The 12799-nt window shown below is 39.2% G+C and overlaps 1 protein-coding gene across 11 annotated transcripts in view; it reads left to right on the forward strand.

Moving 5' to 3' along the window:
- The window catches only part of cask (calcium/calmodulin dependent serine protein kinase), a 154091-nt gene that overhangs the window by 119983 nt on the left and 21309 nt on the right, over window positions 1-12799 (forward strand). For all 11 annotated transcript variants that reach the window (XM_023337513.1, XM_023337514.1, XM_023337516.1 and 8 more), the window contains 2 exons: window positions 4808-4885; window positions 8470-8550. In XM_023337513.1, the coding sequence (XP_023193281.1) occupies window positions 4808-4885; window positions 8470-8550 (159 nt within the window). The remainder of the gene's footprint in view (window positions 1-4807; window positions 4886-8469; window positions 8551-12799) is intronic.

Genomic DNA, 12799 nt, shown 5'->3' on the forward strand with positions numbered 1-12799 from the left:
CATAGGAGTGCCAGGTTTTTGCAGTTTGTGTCAGTAAACAAGTCATTCTGCTTGGGTATAAAACATATGAGCTCCTATCTGCAAATGTCAGGTTTCCAAAGTTGTAATCTACTGATTATTTTTACACTTTAGTTTATTTTGATGTAACATGACTCACATTGACCAGGTGGTGATAATAAGACGGTATATCATAGTCCCTGTTAGTGGACGACACATACTAGCGAACATTTTCTTCCCAGTGTTTATGTTTTAGAAGCAGGGAAAATGAGCAAACGTGAGGATCTGAGCGAGTTTGACGAGGGCTTTTCTGACCTGAGTGAAGTCAGGTTAAATTGAACGAAATCACGCGTTTGTGCAGCAAAAATTTTCGTTCGTGCTGTTAGCATTAGTAAATGTTTCCAAAGGTCAACCAACCAGTCCACATTTACAAAATCCAATGAAATTTAGCGTCAATCAGCTGTGCTACATGTGAGTTTGTTTGTGGAGCAAAAAATTATTTTGTGCCGTAATAATTTTTAAGATTAGATCAGCAGAGATAAACTGAAGCTAAAATATTTATTGCATAGTTTATCATTGACACCAAATTTGCTTGTTTGGGGTTTTTTTAAATGTGGTGGGGCTGGTTGACCTTTGATGACCTCTGGAAACATTTTGTGACATCTTTAAAAAGATAGTGACACAAACAAAACAAAAATTGCTGCAAAAGCAGAACGAAACTGTTTTGTTTAATTTGAAGAAAGTGGCAGGGAGCGGCAACTTCAGATGCTGATTTGTCTTGACTAGACGACTGAGTCGGACTTGGAATATACCGTATATCCGGTTTTTCATATCTATTAAAAACGTTTGTTTGACCACACAGCTATGGATTCAAAGCTGAGTAATGAACTGATCTAAACCTAAACCAATGTATTAGTAAAAATTCTCAGTCTTCCAGGACATTTCCATTCTGTATGCATTGACCTTCAGGATAAGCCAAAGCAATATCAGAAACTCTTTGTTGTGTTTATGAAACCGTTCTTGCACTTTTTTTAAGGACGTTTTGTCAAAGAATGTTTCACTTTGTCAAATGTGTCAAAGTTCTGTCCACTTTGACCTGAATTATTAAGGATTACTTTGCCACTGTTGTCTTTTTCCTAATATATTTTCTGGTGCCACATCCTAGTACAGAAAACAGTGACTAGCCGTTGGACCAGGTCACCTTCTTTCACTCCTTCATTGTCCGAATCAAGCATTAAGTGAAAGTCACGGGTCGGCACAACCATTCAGTTGGTATGTTCCCAATCTTGGAAATCGGGAATATCTAAAAGAACTTGTTTTCCTGGAAAGTTTGGAGACAAAGTCAGCACCTCACACTGTCCTTGAACCGTTTTCCTCGTGTAGCAGCATTTATTGCTTGATGTTGTTTTAAAACCAAACATTCACTTTGGGTAATTTTCTTGATACATCAGAGTTCACAATCTGATCTGCGTTGAAACCTACATGATGTCTCTTGATCAGAAACCACTGATCTCATTTCAGTGGTAATAATAATTGATATATACAGTTCAGACTTTTATCTGAACTGGTGCTTATATGACTGCGTTAGAAATGGACACTGCATTCCACTGATTGGTTTTGGTATTTTTTCTTCATCAAAGTTTGAACTTCTTTCTAGCATAGTTATCTCTTTCTCCTTTGACAAGCGCAAGTGATTCATCATACTGTGACATCATAAAAATAGCACGGTTGCTTGTTTTCTGTGCTGTGTAATTCATGTTTAGGAATGCTCTCAGCAACAGAAAGAAACGTCAAACTAGACGTTTTAGTTTTGAAGCCAAAGAAAAACGTCTCTTGAACTTTGTTCTTCTGTTTTCACAAGAAAGCTGTCAATTCTGAGAAAATTACACTCTGTAACTGGGTTCATAAATATTCCCAACAGCTATCCAGAATTCCTTGCTATGTTTCCCAGGTAGATCTGACAAATGGTGACAAACATGTTGGTGGGCCCGAGAGACAGCTGCGTGACTCCTCTGCAGATATTTTCAGACATTTTCAGAATAAACCAAAAACACGTCTTTTGTGCATGTTTGTAAATGTTCTTCCAGTGGGAGATGCTTTACCACACATCTGCTCAGATGCTGCATATCATGTAGCATTACTATGTTTGCAGAATATTTTCAAGCTTTGCTAACTTTTTAGATCTATGTCAGACAGTGGTCATTTAACTATTGGAAGAAATGGGGGAGTGGTGGTTTTAAATGGGTCAAAGGAAAAATGTAGATGTGATGGAGTTTTCGGTTTGGTCAAGACCGCGCACAGCTTGATATTTTGAAAACAAATTAGCTTAATGGAAACACACCAATTGGAAAAGAAAAAGCTTTCTTGAAAAGATTTTGTGCTAGGATGAGGTGGTTATTTTGGCTGTGAGAAAATTGGTTTATTTTGCAAAACTGTAATGGAAAAACATTAATTACATCCCACAAGTCACATGATCAACAAGTGGACGTTGGCACTGGCTCAAAGACAGGAAGTGGCAGGAGGATAACGACATGGCATGTTTTTGAAAGACTTATTACATGAATAAACTTATTCATATTTGACTTTGACTTATTTAATGGAAACACCACAATTGCCAAATTGTGGTTTTTAGCAGAATGTTGACAAAGTTTTGTGCACATTTTTTAATGGAATTGCAGCTATTGGCGTAGCCAAATACATCCATTGATATCAATATGATGTTTAAATCATACTGATATCAACCACACTCATGATTCAGCATCAGGAATCCATCAACACTCATTTGAACTACTACTAAAGCAAGACTGACAGCTAGATGTTACTAATTTGTCTTGGAGTGGTTACAGGTGTTAAGGTATAGCAAAGTTTTATAAGGCTACGAAGATTTTCTTTCAGATGGTTTTGCTTTGTAATCCTGCAACAGTCCTGACAAGTCTATCCTTTCATTATGACAGCGACGTTGATGTGTGATCTGTTGCAAATCCTTTCTAGAAAACTGTCAAAAGTTATTTGCTGTAGGCATTAAGTTGTCCAGATCTAAATGTGATGCTGCTGCTGCTGCTGTTGTTAGAGAGAAAACAGAGGTGTTGGGTATCATTGCACTGCCTGGTACAAACCTCTGTTTATCTTTGAGTGTGTATGTGGGGGGGGGGGGGGTGCGTGGGCGTGTGTGTGTGTGTCTATGACTGAGTGCACTTATAGCGGCACACTGTCTGCCAATGTTTTGTGGTGCAGGTCAAATGAAAATTACACGCTCCTCAGCAAACATCACACACTCGTTCCTTTTTCATGTGATAATGGCTGTGTCACTCGGTCGTGGTCGTCTGCGTCCAAGGTCCCAAAGGCCGCTCGGTTTTAATTTGAGCCACAGCTGCTGGCTTTGTCTCGACTGCCTTTCAGGGCTGGTCTGTCCCTTTATGACATCTGCACCAGTATGTTATTTTAAACTATTTATAATGACTCATGTCCTACAAGCAGAGAGGTGAGAAGTGCTTATTGTGCTTATTACAGATAGCTCTAATGACGAAATGATGAATTAACAACAAGCTTTTCTAAAGACTTTTTCACCCTTTCTTTTACTTGCAATAGCCTATGCACACATTTGGCCTTTGATACCTTTGCAGTCACATCTGCACAAACAATACCTCTGTCAGACTCGAGTCTTTCTAATCCAGGGGTGCCCAAAGTTGGTCCTCGAGGGCCTGCATCCTGCATGTTTTAGTTCTCTCCCTGGTTTAACGCACCTGGATCAAATGATGGCTCGTTAGAAGGCCTAAGAAGAACACCGACATGCTGAAAAGGTTGTTGGTACCACCAGGGAGAGAACTAAAGCGTGCAGGATGCCAGCCCTCGAGGACTGACTTTGGGCACCCCTGTTCTAATCATTTGATCATCAAACGCATGAGAGTTGATCAGATTTGCTATCACTACAAAAGTTTCACAAGTCTTATTTAACTAATCTCACACTAAGATATGCAGGCACTTTGTCTGCGCTGATGAAAATATGCTCACCTCAGCATGCTGAACACTTGGAATGGAAACGCAACAGGGGACTTTGCCTTATTTTCTCTATGACAGTTGCACTAGTTGGTTGTTTTATAATCGTTTGTGTCCTACAATCAGTGCTTGTTGTCAACAGCTAACTGTAATGAGGAAAAGACATTTTAAGACAGCGAATTGTTCACTCTGTTTTTTTCTTGCAAAAACCTATACAACCCAGAAACTCGTTTTTTCTGTGATACATTTGCAGCAACATCTGTTCAAACAATGCCCCTGTCTTTCTAAATAACTTTTTTACTCATCAAATACTCAAATATAGAATATTTTATCACCAGCTAAGCCAGGTTGTTTTGTATTTTCTGGACTGGATTTGCTACTTCTACAAAATGTTCTTAGTCTTTACCGATTTCATCCTAAGTTATCCAGGCACTTTGTCTACGCTGATGAACATGTACTCAGCTCAGCTTGCTTGCTTGTTGGGATGGCAACATAGCAGGGGACATTGCCTTACTTTCTAAATAAAACAGTAACTATTTGACAACTTGGGGTTCTCAATGACTGGGTAATGTGTTGTTGAATAATCCCAGACTGACAGGTTAAGAATGAAGTGAGATAGTGACGTCTCAGCTAAACTAACTTACCCCAGCCTGACACAGTTTGACACAGAAGGAATCTTTGTGGAAAAGTACATAAAATCTGAGGGGCAGTAAAAGGTCACTTGGTCTCATTTGACATGCAAAGAATGAGTGGTGTAATGGACGTAGCCTCACTTTCCACTGATTCGCTCACTGGCTTCCTGCTTTCCTTTCAGCTCTACGATAAGATCAACACCAAGTCGACGCCACAGATCCGAAACCCCCCCAGTGATGCGGTGCAAAGAGCCAAAGAGGTGACTGAACACACGCACTTCTTACTTTCCTCTTTGACTGATAATTTTGGGTTTTTGAAGCTTGTTCTGTGACTTTATCAGAAACAGCAGCAGAAAGATGTCAAAGGGACAATGTGTTTGTAGAAAAGGGAAAGAAATGCTCAAACTGGTGGAAGGATAACAGTTTGAGCATAACTTGAATCTTGTTGCTCACTGCAACAAGATTCAAGTTACTACAGTAACGTTACATTTGCCCCAAGTCCAAGAGTGGACTAAAGTTTTTGATTTTACTTCAGGCCGTCACTGTCATCATTTGTAAATGCTTTTTACAATTTAGTGTACATTTACTTACAATGAGTCAATACCAAATACACCACATTAGTGAGGAAACTGTTTCACAGCCTCTGTCATTAGCGCATGCTAACACGTTTAATGGATTCAGAGAAAGCCCTTTATCACAAGAGAATGGTGTCTAATGAGCACTTTCACTTCTGCTTTCATGAACTCTTCTGGTTTGTGATAAGACATAAACATTACTGAAGTAAATTTATCAAGCCTGATAACCACAGCTAAGATGCATTGTTGATTTACTGCCTTACGATGGGATGGTACTATGGATATTCCAGGCACGTAGTGCACAATCAAGTGAGAACTTTTTTTTTTACCCCTCCAGGGGGTCTTTTGTGGGCTCTAGTGTCCCTTATATGACAGTAGGCTGACAGGAAACGGGGAAGGAGAGGGAGGAAGACATGCAGCAAATATCGTGGGTCCGGGAGTCGAACCCGCGACGGCCGCGTCGAGGACTCAAGGCCTCCAAATATGAGTCGCGCTAACCACTACGCCACCACGGCACGCCCGTTACCTTCATTTTTATCAAGCATGACTTAAAAGACATATGACTTCAAAATTTAACACCTTGAAATTAGACCTGTGTCTCTTTAAGAAGCTCCTGCTCTTTCTGAAACTCTGTCTTCAGGATTACAACAACGTTCAGTAGATGCTCAGTTGCTGCTGCCACTAGTCTGGTGGAGCCTAGTGGAGGTATTACGGGGGAGGGGTGCTCGGTAATGTGGAAGCTCGGCCAGTGACTGCAGCTCCAGGGAGGAGCTTCCCTGGAGCTCTGTTACACCACACAGCCTGGTTGGGACGGGAGATTAAAGGATTTATTAAACATGCTTGGAAGAATCAAAGCAACACCCCATGTGTGTTTTTGATAAGGGAATAATATTATAACATCATGTAAAGCTAAAAAAAAGTTCATTTTGCAGAATACTGGCCCTTTAAGAAGCCAAACTTGCTAGTAAGTCTGACTTTAGCATTAGCACTGGTACTAAATCAGCTAAACCTGGATACAAACTTGAATTCCTGCTCCAACATAGTAACCTCTACAACTACAAGACAAGTCTTATAACAACTTTTTCTCAGCTCATGTATTCATTCATAATTAATTTCATATGAATATAAACTGGACCCTGACATTTACGGTGGTTAGCGACCACAGCTACCGGCAAATGGCTAAAATTCACAAATACTTGAGACCCCCTCTGAAAACGCGTATAACTCCCTATTTTAATTGTTCAAACATCAAATATACCTTAATCTTCATCAATACCCACAGTGGAAACTATCTTGGCAGTGCTACACAAGCTAGCATACAGTCTGTCTTTAAATATTACCTACAGAAAGCTAACATCTACAGTCTTCCTGTTGATATTAGCTAGAGAAAGCTGACATCTTCCTGTAAATATTAGTTACAGATAGCTAACAACTAGTCGTCCTGTAAGTATTAGCTACAAAAGCTAACATCGACAGTCTCCCTTTAGCCTACACTCAGGAAGCAGCCAAATGACCCGTATTACAATCACACTTTGAAAAAAGCTAACTCCATTCTATCAGTCAGAACAAATGAAAACAAATGACTCTTCTGGATTGTCAGCTAATAGCATGTCAAACTCTTTGTAAGACTCATTAAAAAAATAGGTAATATTGTTGGAATTCATTTATAGCTGAACATTAAATGTGTAAACTGAGGGAGTTATCAAAGAGTCAGAACAGCGAGATGAATGGGTGAGACCCAGAGATGTAAATCCCAGAGCTGTTCAGACTGGGGAGGCCGTTTAACGGGAGGGAGCGCAGAGTCCGGGCTAATTAACACAGAGCGTTTATACGAGACTTTCAAGTCCGCTCACAGAGTCCGGGTCACATTTTCCTACTTAAATCAGCTGTGATAGATTTAAAGTGGCGTGCAAAACTTCAGCAGATGTTGACAATTAAAGAGAAAGAGCAGATTTTACTTCTGATGTTGCGTGTGTTTTAGCTATTCTTTGTGTAGCTGATGCTTGAAGCAGAAACATACTGCACTTAAATGCATCTGAGAGAAACTCAAAGTGTTTTATTACCCACTGGAAACAAAGGCATAATCTTAGAGTTGATTGCTCCTGCTGTAAAAAATTAACAGGGCCGCTAATTTCTTACTGAAACTAAAATACTTTTCTTTTCCTTTTTACTTAAGTGTCAAGCATAAATTACAATGTTTAGTTGTGTGCTACATACGGCAGCCCTCCCCTGCCATCTCCATTTTTAGTTTTTTTTTTACAAGCTTTCCTTACCGTAACTAAACATAAAATCACATGACCTCAAAAAGAAAGCGGGCTGCCATACACATATAACATGTACATGAGCCAACTAGTACAGAAAACATCCGGTTCTAGCTAAAATCTCACAAACATATTGTAGCAGAATTTGTTCGAGATGAAACAATCTGGGGCACAGTTTTACATTTTTAAGTGTTACATGTTTATTAGTTTGTTTATTGGAGACATTTTAAGTCATACCACCACCTATTTGTGTTTGATCAACAAGTTTTGTGTTTTTAACCCCATGTAACAAAGCAGGGGAATTTTGGTATGTAGCCCTCTAGCTAAACACTAATTGTTGGGGTGTGTTGTTATTATTGTGGCTTGCTTGCAAAATTAATTGCCCGCTGGGACATGAATAAAGTTCTGAGGACCTCAACTTTTACTTAAACGTGTGATATTGTAATATTGGGATTTTTGTCTCAACATAAAGTCAAAGATGCAGCAAACACTGGATGAATGAGACTAGCTTAGCTTAAAACGGACACATTCTGCATGTGTTGGTTTATCAGAAAGTAACACAAATATTCAAAACCAAACAAGCATTAGTTTATCTAAGTAATATCAAGTTATAAGTGTTAAATGACAAGAAAAGCTAACATTTCATGGTAGTAAAAGTTTTCTCTGGAATCTAATGGGTAAAAGAGGCACCTGGATGTAAGAGGCTCCGCCCACCCTTCAGCTTTTCCAAGCGGCGACTCAATAATGCAGGTTTCAGAGCAAACACCCACACCCTCTTAGAGGCCTCTCACCTCTACAATGCCACATTCACCAGTCAGGCAGGATAACCGAAGCTGACACAACACTAAGCACTATCAGGAGGTCACGGGAACCTTAAGAGGGGAGGGGCTGCGGGGCCACTGGGTCGGTCTCTCCGCATAGTTTGAGGTCCAGCAGGTACGTCGGTGTGGAAGTGACCCGAGCACAGAGACCTGTTTAAAGCAGACTGTCCTTTCTCTGCATCGTCAGGTCCTGGAAGAGATCGCCTGCTACCCGGAGAAGTACGAAGCTAAAGAGCTCAGACGGATACTGACGCAGCCGCACTTCATGGTGAGTAGAGCGAGTGGCAAACGAGCCTGATAAACATCTTGGCACATTATTCATTTCCCTTTACGTCACTGTAACCAGAAATGACTTTTTACGTGACACAAGAATGCCAGCATCTTCAAAATCTCTTACTAATAAAATTCTGAAAAGTGTGGCTGTTTGTTCAGGTGGTCGTCTTCCTGGAAGGAGAACCTCCTTTTATCGCATCATTTATCGTGGAAAAATCCTTGAATTTTTTTAAATTAAATTCTTGAATTTTGATTTATTGTTGTCAAGACAAATTATGATTGTTTAAAAAAACCCTGACAGTATTATTGGAAATGTTATTTTTACTACTTTCTCTGTAAGAGCAGTTTAAATCACATTTCCTTTTGGTAAGTTTGCTTCAAATGGGAATGTCTTTCAATAGCAGCATTTTGTTTGTGGCGCCAGGCTGTCACAGCCATACAGTTACCTAATAAAGAAGTAATAGATTTTTATTGTTATCACAATAATACGACAAAATGTTGCAATCCAATACAGAAAAACAAGTGAATTGACTTTAATTGTTTCTTCTTTGTTTTTTAACTCAGACATTATTGTACTGAAAAACAAATGTATTTGATAACTCTGCTCCTCTACAGCTCACTTAAATGTATCAATAGTTTCACAGTCCTGGTCAAACATGTAAAAACAACACAACTTTAATTTATTCAGTCGGTGCAAAAAGGAGTAGGATAGCAAATTTAAAATAAATAATATAGAAACTGAAACTGATAAAAACAATAGATTGACTAATTTGGTCAAAGTGTAAAAAAATTAACTGTAACAAACCTTCTTTCAAATGGTTGTATGCAATTAGGAATTCTAAATATGATGTAAAATAAATAACAAAGCATAGAATTAGACTGAGTAGATTGAGCACATTGTCACCGATATCCGATCTAGGATTGTTTTCAATATCAGGACCGATACTGATATTAATACCGGATCGGTGCATCTGTACGTTCATGGACAGCTTTCTTATTGCTGGCCCCTCCATAAGGACCAGGTCTGTTGACTACATCATGGATAGTTGTTCTCTGAAGGTAACTGGGTCTTTTATTTGAGTAAAAAGGGGTGAATACAAACAAAACTTTACTTTTATATGTTGATTTGTAGAAAAAAATGATACACATAGGATTATTTTGTCTTTGCTCACCGAAAAGAAAACACAAAAAATCTGGTGGCGTTACCATTAAGCCACTGCAGGAGGCAGCCGACAGTAATGGCGGCTGCCTCCCTCACTAACCTTATCGCGTTAGTGCCAGTGATTTCCTCACTGATCAATGGGCTGCTCAGTATCAGATGGACAGAATATCACTGGGGTGTGGTGGGAAGCAGACAGAGGAGAGAGAAATGTATCAAAACAAAGTGAGGTTTGAGGGTGAGATTATGGTAATTAGGAAGAATAGAGGGGGGAGGAAGGGCGCCAGCGGAGCGAGTCTGATGCGATGTGTCGGGTCAGAGTACCGCCACTTCCTCCCCGTCTCTCCTTTGTGGCGCTCTTGACGCAGTGACCCGTCATGTTCCCGTTCCAACAAGAGGCAAGCTGGGAGGAACCACAGCAGGACTCCTGCTAGCGCGCCCGGTCCACTTAGGGAGGAACAGACTGTCCTGGGGAGCAGATGACTCAGTATGAGTGTGTCCATCTGATTGGGTGTGCTGTTGCTGTGACATTAATGCCTGCTAAAAATACAAGCTTGATTTTGTTCTGCCTTATCAAACGAAAAATTGTCAGAGACGCTAACCCGATTAGCTTGCAAGTCTCTGATGTCAAATGTCTTTGTCAGTCCTCATTTATCAAGAAAGTTGTTGATAAAAAGTTTGTATTAATACATCTTTCCTTCAGCCTTTTTCTACCTTACCCCTCATCAGGGCCGACCCAAGAGTTTTTGGGGCCCTAGGCAGATTTTCACTTGGGGGTCACACACACCAACATGTCAACACCAGATTCTTTGCCATTCCTAATGTACTCCATCTATAAACACAGCTACATTAGCATCATTTTTAGGTAGCTTACTTAACAGTGTCATCATGGCTATTCATGTTAGCCTTACAGGAGTAACAAACTAAAAAAAATAATGATTTGGATTTTTTGGTATTTAAGTGTGCTATTATTTAAAATTATTTGAAAGTAACAATAGTTGATAAAAACTACATTTACAGTCAACAGGTATAATATATTTCCTCAAGAGCAGGGAGATATCAACCTATTATTTATGTAACAACAATAAAATACAGAAATCGTTTTTCCAGGTGTGATAGCATTTAGTTTGTATTATTAAATGTTATTTTAAAAGTAAATGTCCTATATAAAGAAATTTGATTTGAAGTAAAGCCAGAGTTCAGACTCTGGGCAGATTGACAATAACAAATGTTTCCCAACAATAAATTGTCCCACTAACTATCACGATAAATGACAATATTGCTGTTTTGACGCCATTTTCAAGTAATATATTGATAATCGCATAATAATACAAGCGTGCCTTCTCAAAGACCAATAAACTTGTAATTTTGTAAATAACACTTTAATCCGAAACTGGAAGTTCATTTAAATATCCAAAATAAAACATGGCCACCAAAAACATGAAGAGAAACGGGAATAAGAAACCACTCACAACTGAAACCATAATAGAAATGGATTGTGATGTCGATTAATAACCAGAAGGGAAATTAAATCATTTAAATTTATCTTGTGATTCATTTATTGCAGCAGGCTTAGATGGAAGCCTTGAAAACTGAGTTTGCTGATGATCTTCCGGTGTAACTGTGTCTTGAGGAGCTTCCTCAGGAAACACACCATCTGAATATTTTGTGACAACATCACTGTGACATTTTGCGACGTCGTTTTCATTTCTTGAACCAAGCAGCAAACAGGATGCGCGTAATTTCACATCGTTGTTTTCCACTGACCACAATCGATATTGGCAGAGGGCACAACTCAGGCTGACGTTCTGAGTTGCTCTCAGAATTTATGAGATTATCACTGTGTGAGCCAGATCTAATTTAGGCTGTTGTCGCCTTCCTCTCATTTTGCTGCTGGTTTTACTCAAACACATTCCCTCTTTTTGTATTATTCTTTAAATTCTCATCCAGCTGAGCTGCACTGAGTTAGGCTTTAAACCTTGTTCTCATTCAGACACAGAGCTCCTGTGCGTCTCAGGGCGTGTGTGAAATATTTTGACATGAATTTGGAGAGAGCTGCCAGTGTTTCTGATGTGATCTCCTTCCACAGCTGTGCGTGTGTGTTTGTGTGTGTGTACAGCCAAGGGAATCAGTGACAGTTTCCCCCTATTGCTGAGCTTTGATTGCCGTCTTCTGAAGTTCAGACCGGTTTGTTAAAGTGCCGCTCAAGGGCCCTGTGAGGCTGTCAGCCGAGTGAAATCGAGCTGTGTGTAGGTGTGGGGCGGAGCAGAAGAACTGGGCTACGGACCCACGCCACATGTGGCAAACTGTGGAGCAGCGAGTTAACACGGAAATCCCTCCAGCTCTTCACTGCAAGGCTGGTTTAAGTTTAACACCACCTCTGAACTGTGCAGAAATCCTCCACAGTCCCACATTGTTACCATGTCACCTAAAATATCTCAAGTCTTCAGTTATAGCCCCCTCAAGAGGAGTTAGGCAGATCATTGACTGAAGCCGTTCAGCATTTATAAGTGCTGTTTCTCAGCGTCCACCAGTTATTCTTGATGAACAAGTCTTCAACGGGTTGTTGAAAACTTTTAAAATGACGATCGCGCTAAAGTTTGTTTACTCAAAAAATAAAGTTTTCTTACTGTGTGGATTAAGTTAAAATTTCTTAAAACTTTTTAGCTAGCTAATGTAGCATTAGCTAGCATGTTACATTAGTTAGCTATTATAACTAATATCATAATATTAGAACTAATATTATAACTATTATAGCTAATATTAGTTACAATATTAGTTATAATATTAGAACTAATAAAACTAATATTAGTTATAATATTATATTATAGTATAGCTATTATGTTAGCTAACATGTTACTAATGTAACATTAGTTATTATAACTAATGTAACTTTAGCTAACATGTTATACTAGTTAGCTAATATAACTAATATTACGTTAGCTAACATGTTACATTAGTTAGCTAATACATCTAATGTAACTTTAGCTGACTAGTTCAGTTGTGTTCTTGAAGATGCCTAGCTTAAGATAAAACATGTATAATACTTGTCAATATTATGTGAAATTTTGGATGCTTGACCCTA

Source organism: Xiphophorus maculatus, chromosome 7 (assembly GCF_002775205.1).
Source record: "Xiphophorus maculatus strain JP 163 A chromosome 7, X_maculatus-5.0-male, whole genome shotgun sequence".
NCBI classification, from domain to species: domain Eukaryota; kingdom Metazoa; phylum Chordata; class Actinopteri; order Cyprinodontiformes; family Poeciliidae; genus Xiphophorus; species Xiphophorus maculatus.